Raw genomic sequence first — 24,130 nt, forward strand, 5'->3', positions numbered from 1 at the left:
CTCTTCCTGCTGTCCCTAGCCCACAGGATAAAAGACTAAGGATGCCCCACAGTCCTCCCAAGCTCCCACTGTAGCACAACATTTTTGAATGCATGCCCTGTATCTATTGTTAGTCTTTGGTGCTAATGACAGCTCTCCCAGGCCCCTTATTCACTTTTCCACTTCAACAGGTACCAGAGATGTGCCGGGAAGGGGGTTGCTTCCTCTCTCGGTCATGCTTCCCGGAACCGGCGCCACTGAAAACGAGAGAGAGTCAGCCGCAATGTTCTGGGTACCTTGAATGTGACGCGCCCTGCATTCAACATTATTGAACAGACACGCCCGCACCAGTTCTCTTAGGAGGCAAAAGACCAGGAAGCAACTAGCAGAATGAGAGTTTATGGCCTGAACCACTGCCAGGTTGTCTGACCATAACAGGACCCTTTCGGATGACAGCACTGCAGGCCACAAGTGAAAAGCCACAACAATGGAGAACAACTCTAGCACTGTGATCTTAGCTGTAACCTTTTTCTTGTGCCAAGCGGTGGGCCATTTTTCTGCACACCATTCTCTGTCCAAAATGGCCCCAAACCCATGCCTACCAGAAGCATCAGTGTACAGCGCAAGGTCAGGGCTGCCAGCCCTGGGTGCCCTACAAATCACTGAACCGTTGAAATTGGCCAGGAACTCTGCCCACATGGCCAGGTCATGTTGCATGCCTTTACTCAGCTTCACCATGTGGTGCTTCTTAGTGACTTTGGCAGTGGTCCTGGCGAGTCTCCTGGCAAACACCCTACCCACTGCGATGATTCTAGCTGAGAAGTTGAGTTTACCTAAGATGCCTTGAATGGACCCCAGGGAGGCCCTGTCTAGTCCAGCTAACGATTGAATTTGAATCGCAAGGTCGCGCACTTTGTCTGCTGGTAATCTTGACTCCTTGCAATGGTATCAATCTCTATTCCTAGGAACGTTAACACCTGCGTTGGCCCCACTGTCTTACCTGGGGCGAGGGGGACCCCCAAATTCCCAGTTAGTTGTACAAAGTCTGCAAGGGCCTGTGAACAGTGCTGTGTCCCATCGCTCCCAATGAACAAGAAGTCGTCAAGGTAATAAGTCACCCCTTCCACCCGTAGGTGTCTTGGAGGGCCCATTGCAAAAAACAACTGAACGCTTCGAAGTAGGCACAGGACACAGCGCAGCCCATGGGCATGCATTTGTCACAATAGTACTTGCCGCCTAGCTTGAAGCCCAGTAGGTGATAGCTGCTCGGGTGGACTGGTAGTAGGCGAAAAGCAGATTCAATGTCTGCCTTGGCCAACCAGGCCCCTCTGCCCGCCCGCCTGACTAGGTCCAATGCCACGTCCAGCGTACAATACGACACAGAGCATGTGCCTTCCCCCAAACCATGGATTACATAAGCACCATCTGGGTACGAGAGGTGATAAATTAATCTGAAAGCACCTGGTTCTTTCTTGGGTACCACCCCCAGGGGCGAGACAACAAAGTTTTCAAGCGGGGGTACAAGAAAGGTCCCCCCACCCGGCCCAACGATCTCTCCTTCTCTACTTTTGCCCGGACTACCTCTGGTTGTTCTTTCGCTGATCCGAGGTTGTCGGCTTCTCTTCTGCCCAGGGCACCGACGTAAGGGATCCTGAAGCCTTCATGGAACCCAAGCAACAACAAACGACTGTCCGTCCCAATGGGATAACGTCTAAGCAAAGGGGTAATGTTGTCCAGGATAACAGGAGAACAACCTAACGCAGCCCACCCATGGGAGGAAGAAGGTACCAATGAGGACATAACTGCAGGTTGACATGGGACGCCGCCACCGGCCAGGTGCTGCGCAGGTGCGTGAAAAGGGAGTGGGGGGTGTAACCTTAGATAGAGGCGTGCTGACTGCCTCAAACTTGGTGCCCACCTCTCCCTGCTGGTGAGCCTTGCTTGGATTGGCAAGAAGACGCTGGGTGAGGCCCCCCACATGCGTGACATGCGTGCAGGAATTTGCATGTCTTACTCCAGGAGCATGACCCGTTGTTAAACAGGCGACACGTCCCTGGGGGGGATCTCTTGAAGCCCCCTCTGTGTCCCCCCCCTCTGCGAGCTCCGCAAAAGGCATGTTTGCTCTTAGCCCCTGACTGAAAGGACCCCCATGAGAAGGCTGCCCCCCCCGGGATGGTTAACCTGAGGGCCAGAGTACTGGTGTGCGCGGGCACCCATATGCTCCATCCAGAGCTGCACCTCTTTCTGATCCCATCTCATCTCTGGGCATTGCGACATCTTTCTCCTAAATTCCCTGTCGTAGTTTACCCACCCAATTCCTCCCCATTTGATGGCCTCCTTGTGAATGGTCCGAGAGTTCTGCACCAACCCAGGGCCCTGCTCTGGGAATTTCTCCATGGTGACGGAAGCTAGAATAGAAAATGCCTCCAGCCAGTTGGCAATGTTCTTTTCTGGCCAGGGTTGGTACTTGACCTTTTTCTCATCCTCCTTAGCCCCTATCTTTCTGGCGTCCATGCCCCCCTGCCCTAACATAAGCAGCGTGAAAATGTCTATGAACTCCCGCCTCCAGATCCCTTCTTTGGCAGCCTGCAGCATTTGCCAGGCCAAGGAGCATCGCCCGGACAGCAGCGGGCGGTAGTAACTATTTGAACCAGGGGGGGGAGGGGGGGGGGGGAGATGGTGTGTGCGCGGCGGTCCTAGCCGGAGGGACCCCTGCGCTACTGCTTGCAGCGGGCGGGACCGGACCGTACACCAGAGGTGGAGCGACCGGAGGAGGCACCGCACTAGGCATCACAGCACTGCTGAATGCCGGAATGCTCACCGCCGGCGTGGTCCCCCCTTGACCCACTGTCTGACCAGTGGACCAAACACTTGTCGCTGAAGGTGTGGCACTCACATTATCAATAACATTGGAGCCCACCTGTGTCGGGCTTGCAACTACTGACCCTGCTTGGAAGCGCAACATGAAAGAGTTCATAGTGTCCATCATTTTTGCCAAGTCATCCCTAGTCGCGTAATTACCTTGGGCAGCGAGGCTATCTTTCACAATTACAGGTACCGGGGGCAGGGGAACCGCCACCTGGGAAATGACCTCCCTGGGGGTCGTCACAGTTCTGCTTCTAGGTGGCGGTAAAGGTTATTTAGGGAAATCCCTGACAGTGGGCTTGCGAACCCGCTTTGGTCTGGATAGGACCGCATCAGCGCTGGGCTGTAGTTCCGACGGGGGCGAATCGCCGGCAATTCCAGAGTCATCTGGCTCGGGGGCATGCATCACACTGTGTGCCCACGCTAGGCCATCTCGATAAAGTCCGCCCATTGCCCATCTTGGGAGGTACCCGGCGACGAGTCCTCCACCTGTGAAGTCTCCGGGAAAAGGGGGTGGGGACACGGGCTGTCCATGCTCACTTCTGCTGTCACACGGCACGACAATCTGGGGATAAAAAGATGGATCAGCCACAGGGTACAAAGTGCAAACCAGCGACCGATCTATCCATCCCCCGCTCCGACGAGGATGTATGCCCTCCATCCCCTACATACTTACATGTCATAAGGCGGTTTACGTGACGTATCGAGAGAAATGCGCACGTTGTGGGTGATCCTCAGCGAGCGAGGATGAAGGGGGGCTAGGAAGAGAAAATGCAAACATTAGCAGGGAAACCTATGTGTGTGAATGATCCTCCTGGCAAAAACTCTGTTGGTTCTATGGCGCCCGGAGCGGGCCAGCGCAATCCCTTGCTCCCCCCAAGTCACTGTACCCTGCCATATACCTGCTATCAACTCCTCTATGCTCTGCTCAAAGGCACGGTTGACCATTCGTTTCCACTCAGGGTGTTGTGTCTGCCACCTGTAATATAAATGAAAACTTTTAACAACTTTCCCCCCCTTCTGTTGCGCCCTGTGCCTCCGGTCCTTGTTCCTTTACTTCCGGTGTCATTGGCACCCTGCCCCTGTACGGCTTTGCTTTGGCCCGTCCTCCAGCGTAGCCATGTAAGGTACACCTCCTGCAAGTACACAAATGTTAGACCAGCACATTTCCAACACGAACAACATTGGCATAGTGCACTCTCCCGCCAGTGGCGTAATTCCCATATATCGCTATAAATGCTATGGATAGGCTTACATCAGTTCCCCACACCAAGAGAACACAGGTTCCTGCACACCAAGCAGCCTCGCATACCCCCAACAGCATGGTGCAGAGAGACAATGGCAAAACAGCTCCCTAACATGCGGCAAAAGACGACCGCAGTTGCGGACTCGTCGCCCCCCGAACCGGCCTCGCCTCGTGTCCCGCCTGTGCCCCAAGGCGGCTGCTGACGCAGGCCACACATTCACAGCCCTACACATCCTTACCTGGAGCGGCCCCCCGGATTGAACCCCCAAGCTACTAACCCAGTGGGCCTGACCACCCGGCCTATAACCAAGAAGGTGAGGTAAAAGAATTGCCTGCACCGGTGTTCAGCTGACCTAGCCGTCCCTCCCCAAAGCACGAAGCGAGGGGAAAGGCGGTATTGAGGTGCGCACAATAGGGCCCTCAGGGTACCCCACGTACTGGTAATCCCTCGGTTAGAGGCCAAACTGGTTAAATCAGCATGATGCCACTAAGATACAAGAAAACCCTGTGGAGTAACGAAGATCCTGCTTCTCGAACGCGTGGAGGGGACAACGCAGGCAGAACATAAATTAAGACAAAACTAAAGGCTCACACCACCTAAGATGCATCCGGCAATGCAAAGCGGGCTTACAACCCCGCGGGAACATCGATCGGGCCCACCTCTGTTGGTTCCTAGCGCTTGGACGCCCCCGGGCAGCAATCGCGCTCTATAAATCTACTTTTCATTTCATTTCATTTCAAGCACGTAAAACATGCCGGGCGACCACGTACTGGTGCCCCACGAAAGAACTCCAAATTCCTTGAGCGCCCAACCCCTTCCAGCAGGCAACACCCTGCCAGGTATCCTACCTCCGGCAAGCCGGCCTCCCTGCGACAAGAGATGCTGGAAGCCGAGCCCCGACGTCTCTCACAGGTCCGGGGGGAAAAGGGTAGGCCTCTGCAAGTGGGCACCATTTCCCCAACACGCCAGCCCCGCTCCGTGCCCCCCAAGCAGGTGGGCCCCCCGCGCACAAGCCAGTTGGCTACCCGTCTGGCCCAGTCCCGAGGCGAGAACAGCAGAGGGGTGAGGACAGGGGGAGGAAAGCCATCACGCCCGCTGCCAGCCCCCCCAACAGCAGGCACTCGACGCCATCCCCCCCAGCCACCAAGGGATGACGAAGTTCTGCCGCAAAACGCCCACGAGGAGACGCGGAGTGACCCATGAGTGCCCCAATAAGTAGGGAGTGCCACCCAAAGCACACAAGGTCTCGCACTAACCAAACTCAGGGATCCGGCCTCGCACCGCTGGGAGAAAACCCGCAACCTGACCTACGGATGCACAAGCAGCGCATCCCGACCAGCCAACTGCTGCCCCCCGAGGCCCTCCACCAAGCTCTACCCGGCACCGGAGGACAAAGACCACCCCCCCCCAGCCTAACAACATCCAACGGAGGGTCCTTGCCCGGCCAGAACCCAGGACCGGGGCTGCCAGATAATACCCCCCTTATTACTGAAATCAGCCAGGTTTACCCCCTCCACAGTGGCCCGCTACTACGCAGGTCGCCCAGCCCAGCTGCGACCCCCAGAAGGGGGGGAGCGAGCATGAGGGGGGGTATGTCTTACGCTTCTTAGCAGCACTCCTGGGCACGTCTAAACATCGTCAGGTGAAAGACCAAAGAGGCCGCCAGCAGGGAGGGGGAGCATTTTATACTTCCACCCTGCCCCCCACCCCGGACGGAAGTGACGTGCCTTCTCTGAAGGGATGACCTTAAACACTGGGCTGTCCCGCGTGGCATCTTGTGGCACTAAGGGGGCCACCCTCTCATGAGGGTCCTCTGCGGGGACAAGTCGGTCGACCCGCAAACTTTCACGTGCCTGCTGCCACTGCTTTATTTACTAAGGCGGAAGGTGTCCAGTGTCTCTGGGGACAGTGGCCCCTCGAGGGCGCACGCCGGGTCCATCTCTGGGCGGAGGAAGGGTCAAGTCATGCGTGGACGGGGTAGAGCAGGTCTCTAGCAGAAGGGGACAGCTCTCCAGATGTCAGAGTCAACACAGGGCAGAGCTGCTTCTTCCTCAAAGCATGGATGTCTGTTAGGGAGGGGCCCTGAGGGGCCCTCCCTGTAGCGAGAGGGGCGGGGCTCTCCCTGCAGGGAGAGTGGCCGGGGCCCCCCTGTAGGGAAAGGGCCTGCCCCCCCTTGTAGGGAGAGTGTCCGGAGCCCTCCCTGTAGGGAGAGGGGCCGCCTCCCCCCCCCCGTAGCGAGAAGGGCCGAGGCCCCCTGTAGGGAGAGGGGATGCCTACACAACGCATGTGACATTAGTAAAGTGAGTTATCACAAAAATGGGTACCCCTGACACCATGGATTAGACAATTATTTTTCTTACAGAAGTCCCTTTTATTGACTCTGTGTATTCAAATATATTCTTTTCTTTTTTGTATTCTTTTATCACACACCAACTTTCCTTTTTTACCTTATATATAATACATTTACAATATGTACAACATTTTTCTCGTACTGTACACCTATATACATACGTTTATTATCACAGTTTTGATGTGTAAAGTAACTCTATTCATATACAAAAGTCCTACTTAATTAAGGTTGTCAAGATCTCACATTTTCTTGATCATATCCACATATATAATTAGTGGTCCTCAAAAGATGCGGTCAACAAATATCTCTTATTATTTTAGTTCTCAGTACATATATCAGAGATTGAGTCTTTTTTTCACCAGATATTAATAACACTTTTTAACATTCAATTGTATATGTATGACCAATGTTATATCGCCGACGCGTTTCGACCTTGTCGATGTGGGACCTTCACTCTTGTTTTTGTCAAGGTCTTCTTCAGGGCTGTATTTAATAGATTGTAGGACCAATTTTCAATCCGCCTTGTAGCTGACGGTGGGTATATCTCTATTCTAACCCTCAGTGCTTCTTTATGGTTCACTGTGAGGGGAACCTGGGATGTATTTCTTCGTGCTTAACATGCCCGTGGATTGATTATCTCGTTTTGTATCTTTTCACTTCTGCTGGGGGTCGCGTAACTATCCAGACTGCTCCTTCTTAGCTCGCCTCACGGAACTTGTCGCCTTCGTGTCTTCGGCGTCTCCGTCATCATATCTGATTCAAGCCCCTGTTCTCCTAAAAGAATCGCCCCCTTTATATAGAACCAACATTAGTAAAGTGAGTGGCACCTGGGTACATGGCCCTGTGGCATCACGTCCTCCTGTGCAAGGCCGAGTGTGGTTAGGGTAACTAACAGGCGTCCCCTAGTACCAGGAGGACGGTCTAAGGCCCTTCCTGGACAGGCTTGGGTGCCCCTCTAGCCTGTGTGAGACTTTGGTCTGCCAGGGGGAGGATGGCAGAGTCTGACGCCCACTACTAGAAAAACATGAAAGGGAGCTTCCCCAAAGGATAAAGGACCATACAATTGAAATCAACCAAGAATACCCAAAGAACAGCTGAAATATTATAGAAAAATGAATTTTTAGTTGATCATTTTTGATAAGATTATTTAAACCATGATTAATGTAGGTCAGCTTCTTGTACACAAAAATTAATTAAATTATATAGTCATAAATGAACATCAGCCCAATTACTAATAAGACAATAAAAACATAGCACACCGTTCATCCATCCTGTCAATCATCCACAAGCGCTCTATCACACAAACCATGTATTCACACTCAATCAAAGCATCAAAACGTCATACAGTAAGGGAAAAGCGCCGCCGCGCGTTTCGGAGAAAGAAAGTTATTTAAGAAAGTCCTTCATCAGGGCGCATGTATTCAATCCATGGATCTGCGCGGTCTTGTAAGATCCAGATTCATAGAACAAAGTCGGTATAAAAGTTAGTTCACAATCTCAATTATGGGCTGGCAGAGCATATCTGTGGGTGAAAAAGGGAGAAAGGGATGAAAATATATCTAAAAACAATGGACAACAGTTCCAGGTCACATCAGGAAGCAAGGCAGTATACAAACATACATAATAACAGCATATGTGCTTACATCATTCATACTAATGGAGGGGGGGAAGGAGGGTGGGGGGGAAGGGATGGGGGGATCTCAATATGAATATGAGAGTCCCGAAATGAGAAACCTTTAAAAATAAATGAGTCTAGGAGGACCCCTGTGTCCTACAGGACGATAGAGAGACAAAGCAGAGAATGGTATGGTTTAGAATAAAAACTAACAAGTATGGACTTGGTCAGAAAGAGCGAAATATATCGAGTGAAAGAATCAATTACCTTTTGAATCAAAAAGCGCATGGGGTACATCGGTCCAACAGCGGGCAGCCTCCGCATACGTCCAAAGCCAGGGTAGCAATGGAACCAGAGATACTAGGCTTCCATAAATACCATTCGGCGGGATACTAATGTGAGGCACCTGAGATTGGGGCTGGATCGGAAGACTAGAGCGCTAACCAAAAGCATGGGGAAGTGGAAAAATGGTGGTCCTATCGTCCAAATGACATCATATTGATAGAGATAAATGATTGCGGAAGCAATCCTCAGTTAAGATTGAGGGGGTCATTATGACCGCGGACGGACTTGAGTTCGTCCACGACCATAGAGGAGGAGGGAAACTCCGCATGGCCTGCGGAGTTCCCTCCTGTGCAATTAGGATCTGACCGCCACCCTGGCGGTCACATCCTCTATTTTTAACATTGCGGCAGGTGCTGCTTCAAGCAGCACCCGCCGCAATGTTAAAAATGAAAGCTGTGTATTTGCATGCACAAAGCGGCAGGCACCGCGCGGTGCCTGCCGCTCTGTGCACGCAAATGCAGGGGGGTACCATAGGTACCCCCCATGTCCACCCCCCACCCACCCTGCACCCCTGGGGGCCCACAACTGGCCCCCAAACAAGAATCTGTATGCCTTTGCACGGCGGACATGCCGCCGTGTAAAGGCATTGAAATTCAGACATCCTAATATGGCTGGCGGTGTCTGAGAGACACCGCCACCATATTAGTCCTTTTCCGCCGCGGTTGTAAGGCAACCGCGGCGGAAAAGCATCGGATCTAAACCAGGACTCACCGGCCATCCTAATGTGGCGGTGGGTCTTTGGTGGGTCCGCAGAGGATGTTCCGCATCCGCCGGGCCGGCGGTGGCTTCCGCCGTCCCGGGGGATGCGGAAAATCCTCCATCATAATGTGCCCCTAAATTCTGAAAGAAGATGAATCCGATACTATAAAGAGTCTGACGCCCACCTCAGACAGAAGCGTGTGTATGACTTTGGCAACAGAGTGCCAGTGTGTGAGGGTGGACACGAGCGAGGCAGAAAACCAACATGGTCTGACCCTGGGGAATGCCCTGCCCAGAGGGCCCTTGGCCTGCTGTTAGTTGGCTCCCGAGGGAATGTGAGGTGGGGGTGGGGGGGTCGTTTTTGGACGGTTTTATTTCTTCGTGCTTTTGATTGCGTGAACAGAGTTTCTATAAAGAAATCCTTTCCTGGCATGAAAGGTTCATCCCCGTGGACACCCTCTTTGCTGCCATTGAAAGGCGGAAGTGGCATTAAATGCAGTTCATCCTGGGTCAGAGGGCAGAGCTCACGTTGATTGACACCTGTCTGTCTTCACCCACCTCACGTGCAGGCGATGACGCGTCCAAGTTCGCGCGCCAGTTCCACACCATATGGCTTTTAGTGAAAACATGAAGCAGGCGCAGAGCTGGACGCGTCTTTCTGTTTTCTCAGGTTTTCCAGCTTTGATGAATCATTCGGTGCGCCTCGGAGCTGCCAAGGATAACACGGGGCTCGGAGGGCTGCGCCGAGGCACAGAGGCCCCTTTCTATGCGAGGCGGCCTGGGAAGGGCCCCGCACGCCTGGCCCTGACATCACCGCCCCCGCGGGAGGAAAGAGGCTCTCATCCGTGGGCGCAGTGACCTCAGGCTCAGGGGAAGTTGTAAAACAAATAGGTGCGCTGGCAGCGGCGGCGGGCACAGCTGGGCACAGCAGGCGCAGGGGTGCCAAGGAACACAGGGCGCGAGCAGAGAGGCAGGGCTGGGCCAGGGGCGGAAGAGAGGGGGTCCCTCTCTAGGGGGAGCACGTGCCCTGGAGTGGTGGGAGCCATGGACAGGGTCTGTCGGTCTGTGTCATGGACAGGGTCTGTCGGTCTGTGTCATGGACAGGGTCTGTTGATGCAACTGAAAACATGAGCCATGGACGGGGTCTGTGCCATGGACGTGGGCAACCAGAAACACATTGTAGGAGGCTGGCTTAGTGTATGGTGCACACATATGTAAGTGAGCACCATGCACTAGTCCAGACAATCCTTAGGGTGATTTTAGTCTTAGACAACCTTAGAAAACTCTTTTTTTTTCTTGCATTTCTCAGATTTTCTCACTTTCAGTTCAATACTCAGCCTCTATTCTTTTCCTAGGTAGTCTCTCAGATGCATTTACTTTACGGCCACACTCTTGTGGTCTCTTTGACCTAATGCTTGCACTCGCTTTTCAACATATCTCTTCCAATTGGAAAGCCCTTGCTAATGTCTCCATGCAACATTGATGGAATTCTATTTGTCACTTTCGTAGACTCGATGTCTCCTTTGCCTCCTCCTGTAAACCTCCTCGTAATGTTGAACTTTATTGGATTCCCCTCACTGTTTATTTAGATCGTTTAACTACAAAACTGAAACCGTTATGAATCAATTCTGAGAATTTTAAACCCCATTAAATGATTTACTCTCTGTTGTATTTATATCTCATTGTATTTATCTTTTGAAGATGTTTATTATCTTTCTTGGTTTCTCCCAATGTTTATTGGGATGTTCTACAGTTTTTGCAGATTGCCTCTATTGCCTTTACCTCCTTTATTGCCTTTATGATTTTTTTTCTTTCTTTCTCCACTTTGCTTTCTCCCTCTTTCTCTCTTTCTTCCCCCTCTCTTTCCCTTTAAAATTACATAAAGTGTTTTTTTTTGTGCTCTAATTTTGACATTAGGAATGTTATGCTTTTTTACTTTCCCATATATTGTGTATCTCCCTTCCTTTTGTCAGTCCTAACTTTTATTATATTAATAAAGCTCTTCAAACATAAAAAAGAAAACTCTTTAAGTGGTAGCTGTGCAGAGCAGCCTTCAGGCTTAGTCCAGAAGGAGCGAAGCCACTTGTTTTACCAGAACGAATCATATAGTGTGGGTCAAATGAAAAAGAACCACACTGTGTAGTTATAAACATAGGTATATTTATTATGCACACTCCCAAACACATTGGTGCATCTCCTATCCAGAGATATCAAACCCCCAAGTACACAGGATCCCACATCATACACTGGAATCAGCGTTGGGGTTGGATTCCAACATGTTTGATATCAAACATGACCGGCAACGGTGCAGCCAATGTATAGTTAGACATCTCGTAATGACTGATGTCCACTACATGCATTCTATGGCTGACCACACTTACAAAGCTCAGAGAATCAACTCTGGGGTTTGTAGGGGACGTCCTGCTCGAGGAGGGCACCCTCCCACTTATAACCTAGCACCCTGCCTGCAGGATTGAAAGGCCTACCTTATGGGTGACTTATAAGTTTTAAGTGCAATGACCTCAGATAAAAGGACACTTTTATCTGTGGTGAGAGGTGCTAGAGCCTGCTTACACAGGCTGCGGTGGCAGGCCAGTCGTCACAGGGTGAGCGGTCTCCCATGGGTGGCACAATACATGCTGCAGCCGATGGGAGACCCCTGGTGTACCTATGCCCTGGGTTCCTAAGGACCATATACTAGGGACTCACATGGGTACACCAGGAGCCAATTGTGTAGGTACCAAAAGTACTCACCATGTCCAATTTAGGGAGAAACACAGTGACTGGGTCCTGATCAGCAGGACCCCAGTCAGACAAGTCCAAAGCACACTGACACCAGCAAACAGTGGGGGTGACCATACTAGAGGGATGCTACCCTCCTACATAACCCCCCTCCCACACGCCCAAATGAAAGGAGCTGAGGCTAACCTTGCCCAGAGGAGCCTTTATTTCCCAAGTGGCCGCACAAGGACGGGCCCCTGCGCTGGCACGGATGCTCCTTGTTTTGCTCCACTGAGGAGTTTCTCCCCTTTAGGGGCTGGGATCTTCTCAAACGTTGGGGGGGTCTCCCTGTCAGCTGTGTAAGCAAAGAGAGAGGCTTGTGGGGTGTCTTACTAGGGAAGTGAGGACCTAAAAGGGTTGGTCTGACCGTCCTCAGAGCCCAGGCCACAGCCGAGGCCCTTCTCTCCATGGCTGACTTGTACCATCCCAAGGAGTCAACTCTTTGCTGATTGCAGCTTTTGGTGGAGCCAGTGGTCTGAAACTATGTGGGGCCAGTGAAGGTTTGGGACAGCCTTGTCCCAGGTCTTGCTTTGCCCAACAGAGTCCATATGGGGGCGCCACTTGATGAAGATGAGAGTGATCCCTCAGATTGTTGAGGGATATACACCAGACTAGTACTGCGAGGCTGGGGGTCCCTCATCTGTGGAAGAGGGGATGATTCCTCTTGGCAGTGGGCCCTGTGGGGTCCACTAACATCCCTGGCCTCTGCAGCTCCTGGCGGGCTGAGGCTTGGCACAGAGGGGCAGCATACCTGCTTCAGACGGTACCTCCTTGGAAGACTCCCCTGCCCTCAGGGGCCCTGCCAGGACAGACCTGAACACCTGCGGGGCAGTTCCTTCACAAGGGGTAGGATCGGTTCCCTGAGGAGGCTGACCCTCACCTTCAGTCTGAGGGAGGAGGACTTTTCTTCCTCCCTTGTGCTCTCTGTTGGAGCTGGGTGGGCCATTCTTTCAGGCTCCACTGCTCCAGGGTTTCCCCATGGCTGGACTTGTGCCCTAGGGGTCGCACCAACCTGCTCAGGGAGGCCTGCCATCTTTAGATGGGTCATGAGTTCTACTACAGCCGAGGCTAAAATCTTTACATAATTGCCCTGGAGGCAATCTACAGGCAGGTTGGGGTGGGGGTACTGCAACCCTTTTAGGGCCAATTGCCCCTCCCCAGCTGAGATTAACTATTGCCTTGGAGTGATCTGTTCTTTTACCATCCGCGTTGGTCATCTGGTAAATGTATGCAGGTAGAAGCTGAAGGGGGGGGGGGGCACAAGGTTTTCTGTTACAATGGTAAAACTAGCCCGGATGTATGACGGTACCACGTGTACTTTTACAACGCGTACCGTTACCACGCTACTTTTACCACGCAAGTCACAGAGCCTTAATAGCACTGTCTACAGAATCTACCAAGTCTTGGGTGTGTGCTTCTGTGTGTCCCTAAATTTAACTCTGTACTGTTCACTAGTGAAGCCAAAACCATCTACGAGGGCACTCTTCAGGACTGAGTAAGTATCCGCATCCTCTTCACTAACAGTGAGGAGCTTGTCTCTACCTTTGTTAGCAAAGGAAAGCCACAGGTTAGCTGCCCTCTGCCCTTGAGTGACCTTCTGTACTTTACAGGCCTCTCTAAAGCAGGGATCCATTCATGGATATCCTCCCCCTCCTGGTAAGGAGGGACTATCCTGCTCAGGTTCCGAGCATCAAAAGATTGCTCCCTGACCCAAGGGACAGTAGTGCTGCCACCAGGGGACTCTAGTCCCAAATTCTTCCTAGCCCTCTGAACATCCAGGGTCTCCATGTCAAGGGCCAGGGGTTCTTGCTTGAGCTTGGCTCTCTCAAGAATGAGTAGGTGGTACTCCCTCTCTAAGGAGCCCCCCTCCCTAGAGATGGAGGCCCCTATGGCATCGTTAGAGGCATTGGGATTGACAGAGGAGGATCTAGACCTCCCCGTCGTTCTCTGCACCCTCCCAGGCGGAATAAAGGGGGCCTCCCTCTAGGACCTTCCTCTGTACCTTCTGTACTATTTCCTGGGGGGTCAGAGTTCACCATTGTGGAGTCATTAGACTCCTTCTGGTCATATTCAGAATTAATGTCACTAGGGGGAACCCCTGGTGACCCATGTTCTGGAGCATCCACACCCACTTTGTCCTGCCCTCTGACCTTGCAGGATTCTGGAGATCATCCCGCAGAAGCAGCTCTAGGAGTTGCTGAGTGTTGGGGTTGCTACCTGTCGTTAGTCTTCTAGAGGCACACAGGGTCCATCGTTTCTGGAACCTTAGACCCTGGTATCTAGGGGATTGGGACCCACTGGGATCCCCCATTAAAGACATAGTGACTAGGTGTAGTGTGGTGTTGTGCCTACCTACCCTAGAAAAACAAAACTTCCAAACATTGGAGAAAGGGTTGTGCTAAGCACTTAACAACACATCTAAAAGGTAAGTAGAACTGGCTGTTACAAAAATAGTTTTATGTGCCTAATGCTAGTGATGGTTTTTCATCTAACCACGCCTAGATTAGCTGGTAAAACAGTGCAGACTTAAATCTCAACCGCTGCACACCAATGTAGGAGGCTGGCTTAGTATATGGTGCACACTTATTCAAGTGAAGCACCTTGCACTAATCCAGACAACTCTTATGGTGATTTTGATGGTCTATCTAAGCCAACCATAGAAAGCTCTCTAAGTGGTGGATGTGGAGAGCAGCCTTCGGGTTTAGTCCAGAAGGAGTGTTAAGCAATTTTTTTTTTACCAAAACTTGTCATACAGTGTAGGTTAAATGAAAAAGAACCACACAGTGTAGTTATAAAAAAAAGTATATTTATTATACACACTCACTAACACATTGTCTCCTATCCAGAGATATCAACACAATACACACAATACTTCAAATGTAAACAGGTGAGTAAACACAAATACACAGTGGTCTCCAGGGGGAGACCAAAACATATACTAAAGAAGTGGAATGCGAACTGCGACCAAAGTCGGGACTTGGATCAGAAGACTCGGAAGAGGCATCGAAACAAGGGACCACCCAAGGTAAGTACCCAGGAACTCTATGGAGGCTGTATGCAGAGTGGAAACACAGCCGCGTACTCAATGCAAGTCAATGGGAAAGTCACAGTTTCAGTTTTTAAGAAGAAGGACCGTTCCCGGTGGACCCTGGAGAAACCCAGTGGAAGACAAAAGGGTGGAGAGTCACCCCACATGTGGATACCCCAGGAACCAGGATACCTACAGCAGGGAAGCCGGGTGCACTGGTGTGAAGTGACGTCAGAAACTGCTGTAGGCTACAATGGAGGAGTATGTGGTTTGCTAAGCCACCAGACACCCCGGCCACTGCAATCAGAGAAGACAACCCATTTCACCATTGGGTCATGGCCAGTGCAGATCACCTGTCTTCCAGATGGTAGCCATTTCATCGATTTTATTGATGACTACTTCACATATCCTGAATTTAAGATAGCATCAACCATGTTGGCAGAGGAAGTAATTCCAAATCTGTAGAAGGTTCTTGCTACTCACCAGCAAGCTTCACACAGACAACAGGCCCCTATTTCTGAGCTAAGAATCTGCAGGCAACTTAAAACCACTCAAAATAAAGGAAGGTCAATCCTCAATGCCAATGTGGAGGAAAAAGATGTATGCGCGCTCTGAACACATTCGTTTACATAATCCATGCCTCTGGACACAATTCTGAATGCACACTGTTTTGTTTCTCGAGGGAGTACCAGAACACCTCCCGACTTTACCACTGGATGCCCAGACTCTCCATTGGAAGGACATTATCTGACCCTGTACCACATCACCCTACACGGGATGCAGCCACTGACTAACACCGTTGATGCAAAAAAAAACACGGCCATCCGGAGCGTGCTTCGGACGTCAACCTAGGCTAGTCTTTCCCAAACCATGGGTTGGAACCCACTGGTGGGTCACAAGCTGATTTTTGGTGGGTCGCAAAATTCCTTGTCTATATGTAAGAGATCATTAGCCCTGAATGTGCAGAAGTTCAAAGGTAGCGAACTATATCCCTAAGTCCAGTGTTAAAACAAACCCTTGCAATGAAGTATCCCCAAAAAAGCCTCTGGATAAAAGTTCCAGTGTTTGTTGCTGCTGTGTGTTTACTTCCCAAAGTCACTTCAACAGAGAATGTGCTCCCTACATGCGATCATACACAAATATATCACTTCACACATACATTCAGAAATACGGATGAGGCCGAATAGCCACAGCTGCGACTTTCGATCTGGAGCACCAGGTTCAAGTCCGATGTTGGCAGAACGTCCTTTGATTCTGGGCAAATCACTTAATCGCCTGTGATTATAATAAAATGAATCTGGCACTGTGAAATATAGGCTGGTGCTCATATACAGTGCTCTAAGGCCCTTGGACTGTATTTGAGCCATATAAAACTGCAATATACATATATGTTTATATAGAGAGAGACTGACCAAAATGCACCACTGGGCTTCACTTTAACATAAAGATAGACACGAGGCCTTGCCCCATCCTCCACTGCAGAAGAGGTTTCTGTATTAGGATTGTTTTGATTTTAGAAGTAGCTTGAAAGACCCCCATACTTTTTAGGTCTCGCCTCTCAATGCGCATGCGCATTGAGCGGAGCAAGACTATAGGGACTTAAACAGACTTTACCCAACTGGCGATTTGGTGCTGTGCCCGTGCGTTTTTAGGTCAATGCGCAAGCGCATTGACCTAAAATGCGCGTGCACAGCATCAAATCGCCAGCCATCTGTTCCCCAGCAGCTCTTCCTGCTCCGCCCCACAAGCTTCCCCCAGCGTGCGCTCTGCCTTAGCAGCATTCCTCCCACACCTTTAAAGTGAAGCTTAGCTTCACTTCAAAGGCCCCTGCTGCTTCACACCCTCATCGCCGCTCCGATCCGTGAAGCACCTCCAGGCGCTGGAACATGAACAGAAATCTCTCCAAAATGAAGGCTACTCGCTCAAAGCCCCAATTTACAAACCTCTCCATATCTCCGACAGACAGTCTCCACAGCCTACAACCAACCTCAAAGTGAATACACCCCAGTATCCCTTCTGTTCACTGCACAGCCCTGTCCCCGTGCTGATAACATTAACAAGCAACCCGTTATTACAATACCCGCTTGTGCATTTACTATGCTTGTCGCACACACTCGTCTAGGTAAACAACTCCAGGAAGCCGATCCGGTTTACTGCTCACATTTAATGGCAGTGCCGCGTGATCCCAAATCCGGGGTGGTGGGATCGGGCTATAGATTCCAGATGCGCCTACAGTCGATTCGACACATACTCTGAGCTATGTGAGAAGAGTTGTAATCTCTGCTTCCCTCTACACTAAACTGTGATTCTGGGCAAGTCACTTCCTACCCATGCACCCTTATCTTGCAAAAGGAGCACCGTTCAACAGACCCGGGTCAGACAGGTTATTCCCGAGTTTCAAAGCAAACAATGGCTTTATTTATGCTCTCTCCCGACTAAAATTAACTGTTTTAATAGGAGTCAGTGGGGAAATATATACCCCTATTTTTCTCGGCACAGCTCTTACATCACTGGAAGGTTCCAGATGGCGGCGAACTGAACAGGGACACGATTCCACTCTTCCGTACCGTCCCTCTACCCTCTGGGTCGCAATTACCTGCTTGCCCCAACGCTTTATCACCGTCAGTGTTTTCTGGGGCGAAGGTGAGTGCCACGGCGCTGTTTTCTCCGATGTACCTGCTTTCCCGCATGCAGTCTGCTGACCTGGAGACAACTCGCTCGCCCAGTTCTGGCTGCTGCCTCGCTGCCTCCCTATGCTGGCCATCTAATCAGAGGTACTCCGCCGTGATCCCGTCTTCTGTGACCTGAGAGTCCTTTTCAGGTATGGGGGATGCTGGAGTGAAGCCCGGATTATCATCAACGATGCCCCTGAGGTCCGGGGCCTCTGCACGTCTCTTCTCCCTGCCTCTTGCCTTTGACTCTGGAACTGCGTAACCTCCATTGACTTCTTTCTCTTATGTACTTAATTCTTACTCCCTGGTTCGCATCGTGGACTTTTGTCCCTCTGACTTTTGAACCGCCAGCCATTGTGTAGCTGACCATTGTAGATATCCCGGACCTGGACCCACCATCTTGCTGTACTTATGTCCCACCCCCCTTCCCTCCGCTCTCACCCCGGCGCTCCTCAAACGTATTTCCCCTTCCTTCTGGTCTGCCTTACCCCATCCCCCCCGCTCCCTCCTATCCCCGCACATGCTTTCATAACACCACTTTTGTCCCCTTCTACCTTCTCTCCCCCCTTTGAATTTTTCCACTATCCTTGTTAACGTCTTGCAACTCTGTCTCTAAATTACTGTACCCTGACCTTATGTTTTTATCTATGTTTTTCTTTTCTCTTGAGTTGAACGTCTTTCTCTTTCTTCCTGTTCTACCTTTACCCCCTCCCCACTCAGGTTCCCTCCCCCACCTATCCTTCTAATCTTATTCTTATCCCCCCTTCTCCCTCTCTACCTCCGATGATTTGGCATTCACTTCGAAATTTTTGTGTAAGATGTCTTAATGATTATTGTAGTTACTTGCTGTTGTTCCTGATGTAAAGCGCTCTGATACCTCCGGGTCCAGCCAGGGCTATATAAAACTGAGTAAATAAAATAAAATAAAAAATAAATGTCATCTCAGGCTTCCGAGGAAGCTTGGTGTTTACTCTTCTTTCTGCGACTTCAAAGTGAGAGCATCAATATCAAGTTGATAATACTTCACCTAACCTAAAATTGCAGGGCAGCCACGTTCACCAATCATAACTTAGAAACATGATAGGTCTCTAAAAACCATTCAGGCCTCTCTGAACAGCCAGTCGCAACCTTTCAAGTCACACTCAAATCAGTCTATGACATAGCTGCCCGAACCATGGAACAAGCTACCGACCCAGATTAAAGCAAGTCTTCCCTTCATGTCTTTCAGAAGAGTATTCAGCACATTCCTCTTCCCAATGCACAAATCTCATTAAGCAGTACAAGCTGCCATGATTGAGCTTACCTTGACTTTGCACCAGAACAGAGGATTTGAAATTTGATTCACCCACACGAGTCCCCCAATTATGAATGAAACAGTGTTAGTAAACGCCTCGAGTCTCTGGACAATCCTGTTGCAGCCACCATGAACTGCAGTATTTATTACACTCTCCCAACCTTCGTGTTAGTACTCAAATGCCTTGAGATTATTCAGTTTATGTGTACAGCACATGTTTGATAAATAATGTTCAGTTGCGCCATGAGAGTCAAGTGGTTAAAAGCATGCATTGCTTTAACAGCAGTCTTTATTCTGCCTTTTCTGCTTCTACAGCCCCTCACCCTCACACACCCCCTCACCCTCACACCATCTCACTCCATCACCCTCACACCTCCTCACCCACACACCTCCTCACCCTCATCCCCCTCACCCTCACACACCCTCACCCACCCTCACACACCCTCACTCACCTCACCCCCTTATCCTCACACACCCTCACTCACCCTCAAACCCCCTCACAACCCTCTCACCCTCACTCAGCCTCACACCCTCAGCCTCACACGCCCTCACCCTCACACACCCTCACACACCCTCACCCCCCTCACCCTCGCACCCTCTCACCATCACCCCCTCACCCTCACACACCCTTACCCTCATCACCTCACCCTCACACACCCTCAGTCACCCACACACCCTCACCCTCACACCCCCTAACCCTCACCCTCACCCCCTCACACACCCTCACTCACCCTCACACACCCTCACTCACCCTCACACACCTCACCCTCACACACCCTCACACACCCTCACCCCCCTCACCCTCGCACCCTCTCACCATCACCCCCTCACCCTCACACACCCTTACCCTCATCACCTCACCCTCACACACCCTCAGTCACCCTCACACCCTCACCCTCACACCCCCTAACCCTCACCCTCACCCCCTCACACACCCTCACTCACCCTCACACACCCTCACTCACCCTCACACACCTCACCCTCACACACCCTCACCCTCACACCCCCTCACTCACCCTCACCCTCACACCCTCACACACCCACTCACCCTCACACCCCCTCACCCTCACACCCCCTCACCCTCACACCCCTCACCCTCACACCACTCAGTGCTACAACACATATTGTGTTACAATAGGTGTCACATTTGCAAAAGATAAAACTATTGGCATTGTAAATAACAAAGCTATTAATTTCTCTATTTTCAAAACAAGCACATAAATAAAAAAAATGTGTCCTTTACAATACCAATAGCTCAAACTTTCCTAATGTGAGACCTATTGCATTGCTGTGCTTCTCTCCCCTGCTGCACTCCCCTGCTCTCTAGAGATGTGGCCTAACAACCAGAGCTGCCATCTAAGTCACGTAAATACAAAACATGTTGCATTCCAAATGCTATAGGTGTCACATTCGCGAAAGTTATAACTATTGGCGTTGTAAATGACAAAGCTATCAATTTAGCTATTTTAAAAACCAACAAAGAAATAAAATATTTGTCATTTACAAGACCAATAGCTCCAACTTTTCTAATGCGAGACCTATTGCATTTCCAATGCTTGTTTTTCCTGGAATGGATTGCGTCATTGCAGATCTTTTAGAGTCTATTTATTTTACTATTCCTTTTTCAAAGAATCTCAGCTCAAAACGTGTCACCAATGAGTGGCAATGAAAGAAAACAAACACAGGGTTTCCTCTCACCACAGTGCGTAACTCAAAATGATCCAATTGAGACGCGCCGTCAGAAACTGCAAAACATATTCTTGGCTGAAATTCTGAAATATCCTCCATGTATTTTGTAATTGGCAAGTGAGGCTGTTATCACTGTTTTGCTGAGGCAGTGAGGCAGATACTGGGAACAACGAGGTTCACCCTGACACTGCTCAAACGGCAAGAGAACGCTGCCCCCCTGCCACCCGCCGTTCATTCCAGCCACCTTGCACGCACCCCTACAGTGAAATATATATTATGATGTCCTCCTCCGGCCCACAATCTGCCGTCAGTCTCGTCACTAACGTGATGTCTCCCGACTCGTGTGATCATGGCAAGCCGCCCCGGGCGGTGAGCTCCTGAATTCACCACCTCGTCATCAGCAGACATGGATCAGTGCAGGCAGATCCCCCTTATTGGAAGTAAAACCACTGGATAACCGGGCTCTTTCTAGCAGCTGTCCAAGACACATCTGCTTGTGTCTGGGCTTACTGCTGAAAATGCTGTATGTCTAAGACAGAGTGAAAGTCACTTTCTTTTTCCCCATCGGGAAGCGGACTTCCAGACCTTCAAGCCTCATTTTGTGACACGTTTTATGCTGGTCACGCCTCCTTGAGCGTCAGACCTGGGGATGCAGAGGCAAACTCCGCTCCGCTGGTGGATGGCGGAGTTGTTTACCGAACTCCGTGCTCCAAGCGGAGTGCAGAGAGGGCAAAACTCTGCGAACTCTGCTGGTGGAGGGGAGTTTGCCACACACCCCTAGTTAAGGAAAGGTACCCTTGGAGAAAGTTCAGGCTTCTTTTTTTAACCTCAAATCTGGTCTGTGTCTGTTATCAAAGTGTTGGACAGGCCACATGAAGGGCTCGCTCCCTCCCCGCATGACAGGGCCCGGACACCGGCTCTCCAGGTGCTACCCACAGAAGCAACCCGCAAACCGTCCCCTATGGGACTCCTGCTCCCGGACATCTCTGTATCACTGGCCCGGGCCACCGTCAGCACCCTTGCCCGGCCCAGCCGCCATCTTAGACATTGCACCACGAGGCCGCATGGCCTCAGCTCGACCCCAACCCTGGGCCTGGCCAGGCCCCGACATCCCGGCACCACCATCCACCCAGGAGGTGAACGGACCACTTGGCAGGTCAATGGGAGGAAGAAGTGTCGATGGCTCTCCCCCGCCAGGTGCCGATCGCCCCCAGCCTCCCCGGGCGCTGGCTCCACCCCCCTGCTGGGTGTCTGGACTCCCTCATCCCGGACCTCCCGACCTCCAAGTGCGAGGGTCCGGACATCAAAGGGGGCCAGACCTATAACTGAGGCAGCTCCAGAGCAGGAAGGCAGTTGTATCTTGGAGTCGGGAGACACCGTGAAGAACTCATCCTTGACGGACTGCTGGCGCTGCCACAGCCCTGCCTTGTGAACTGTCGTCCTGCCTGCTGGCGCTGCCGCAGCCTTCTGCAACCTTCATCCTCGTTGGACCTGCTGGCGCTGCCGCGGCCTTCTTGCAACCTTCGTCCTCGCCGGGACCTGCTGGCGCTGCCGCGGCCCGTTCCTATCTACGACCACCTCGGGACCTGCTGGCGCTGCCGCGGCCCGTCCCTCTCGAACGCCGAGCTCGAGGATTGTGAGCTACCATCATCGCATCGCAGTACCAGATTGGTAACCAAGACTGTCCCGCTACCCCTTTCCCTGTCAAGAGACTAGAATTAAGAGGATCCTCGTGTCCTGCTTCCATTGTATCGTATCACCGTACCTCAAGAATTGCTTATAAAGAACGTGAACCTTATCCTTGTGTGGTGTCCATCTGTGGGGGGGAAGTTACTTGTCTGTACGATCGCTGAAGACGGCCCTCACCGGAGGCCTCTCCCCTTGTCCTCGGCCGACCCTCCCGGTCCCCGTCTAACATTGGTGGCCAGCGGCGCGATCCGAACCAACGCGTAATCGTACAGAAAGCAACTCACCCCACGACTAAACCACAATGTCGACCCAAGAGAGCGGATCTACAGAGAAATTCCAGATGGAAAAACTGGAGGAGTACAGCCATCGAGAATTAAAACAATTTTGTATGGAACTGGGCATTGCTACCACCGGTCTGAGCACAAAAGATGGCTTTAAACACGCCCTAGAATCGTGGGCGGAAGCAAATACCGCCGGTCCCCGGGACCAACACATCGAAGCACCGGAGACGAGCACCGCTCCTTCCGAAGAAAGGAGAGCGGGTCTCTCCCAGGAAGAGATCCAAGAGCGAGAAAAAAGCAGACTGCACGAATTAGAGTTGGCACGGCTCAAGTTGGATGGAGAACTAAAACTAGCGGAACAAAAAATGAACCTAGAACACTTACGGCTCCGAGAAGAGCGGGAAGAAAAGCAAAGACAAAGAGAGCTCGAAGAAAAAAGACTGGCATACGAACACGAGCGCAAACTGGCAGAGATAGAACTACGGAAGCAAAACAAAGACCTGGGGGTGCCCGAGCCACCGCGCACCCCAGGAGCTACAGAACCAAAGGTCCACATTCCCAAAGATGTCGTCCGAGAGTATTACCGAAACGACGACATACAACAGTGGTTCAAGGCCTACGAGATCGCCATGACCTCCCACCGGATCGATCGAAGTGACTGGTGAGCCGGTCTATGGGGGAGGTTTGTCAATGAAGGCCGCGATGCCCTGTTACAGCTCCCGGACCATCAAATGACGTCCTATGACCACATGAAGGCCGCCCTCCTCACTCAATATGGGCTGACACCCGAAATGTACCGCCAGAGGTTCCGCGACTGCACCCGAATCCCGGGTACAACTTGGGTAGAATATGTAAACTATTTCAGCCGAGCCTTCGAGGGATGGATAAAGGGGAGCCGCGGAACGACCTACGAGCAGCTTTTTAACCTCATCGTGTGGGAGCACCTCTCCAACAACTGCTTCGTCGAGCTCAGGCAGCACCTCCTCAACAGTAAATTGACTGATCCACGGCAGCTCGCCGCCGAGGCTGACCGATGGGAAAGCACCCGAGTGGGCCGGGGTGGGCCGAACGAGCAGAACAGGAACAACCAAGGTCATCACCGTCCCCGAGGAGGAGGAGGAGGCCAGGGCCGGGGGAAAGACGCCGTCCCGGCCGCTCCCGCTACCAGCACCCCGCCCCCGGCCGGCCGGGGCAACCCCCCGATGCGCCCGGGATTCAGAGCCAATGTCACTTGTCACCGATGCCAGCGTGTCGGCCACTACGCCAATGACCCGAACTGCCCAAAGAACCAGACTCCGGGACCCCGCCAGGTAGCTGCCGCCGCCCTAGGAGAAGAGCAAGTCTCCGAAGAGCATGAAGAATACGAACAGGAGCAACAAGAGTGGGAACCGGCCGCCATGGTCCTGGCGTGCCTAGGGGGAAGAGACATGATCCCGCGGGCTCCCCTACCCGCCAACACCAGAAAATACAGTCAGTGGGTGAACATAAATGGGCGCAAGGCTGAAGCCCTACGTGACACGGGGGCCAGTGTGACGGCCGTCCGCTGTCACCTGGTGACCCCGGAGCAAATCCTACCGAACGTTCTCTGCCCCGTCC

At 51.7% G+C, this 24,130-nt stretch overlaps 1 protein-coding gene across 1 annotated transcript in view; it reads right to left on the reverse strand.

Annotated features, from left to right (window-relative positions):
• Positions 1-24,130, reverse strand: part of LOC147663801 (uncharacterized) — a 32,280-nt gene that overhangs the window by 2,633 nt on the left and 5,517 nt on the right. Inside the window, exons 2-3 of the mRNA XM_086950194.1 lie at positions 2,161-2,620; positions 1,958-2,102 (exon numbers count right to left, since the gene is read on the reverse strand). Of these exons, the coding sequence (XP_086806320.1) occupies positions 1,958-2,102; positions 2,161-2,620 (605 nt within the window). The remainder of the gene's footprint in view (positions 1-1,957; positions 2,103-2,160; positions 2,621-24,130) is intronic.

This window comes from Lissotriton vulgaris, unplaced genomic scaffold (genome assembly GCF_964263255.1).
Source record: "Lissotriton vulgaris unplaced genomic scaffold, aLisVul1.2 SCAFFOLD_2555, whole genome shotgun sequence".
NCBI classification, from domain to species: domain Eukaryota; kingdom Metazoa; phylum Chordata; class Amphibia; order Caudata; family Salamandridae; genus Lissotriton; species Lissotriton vulgaris.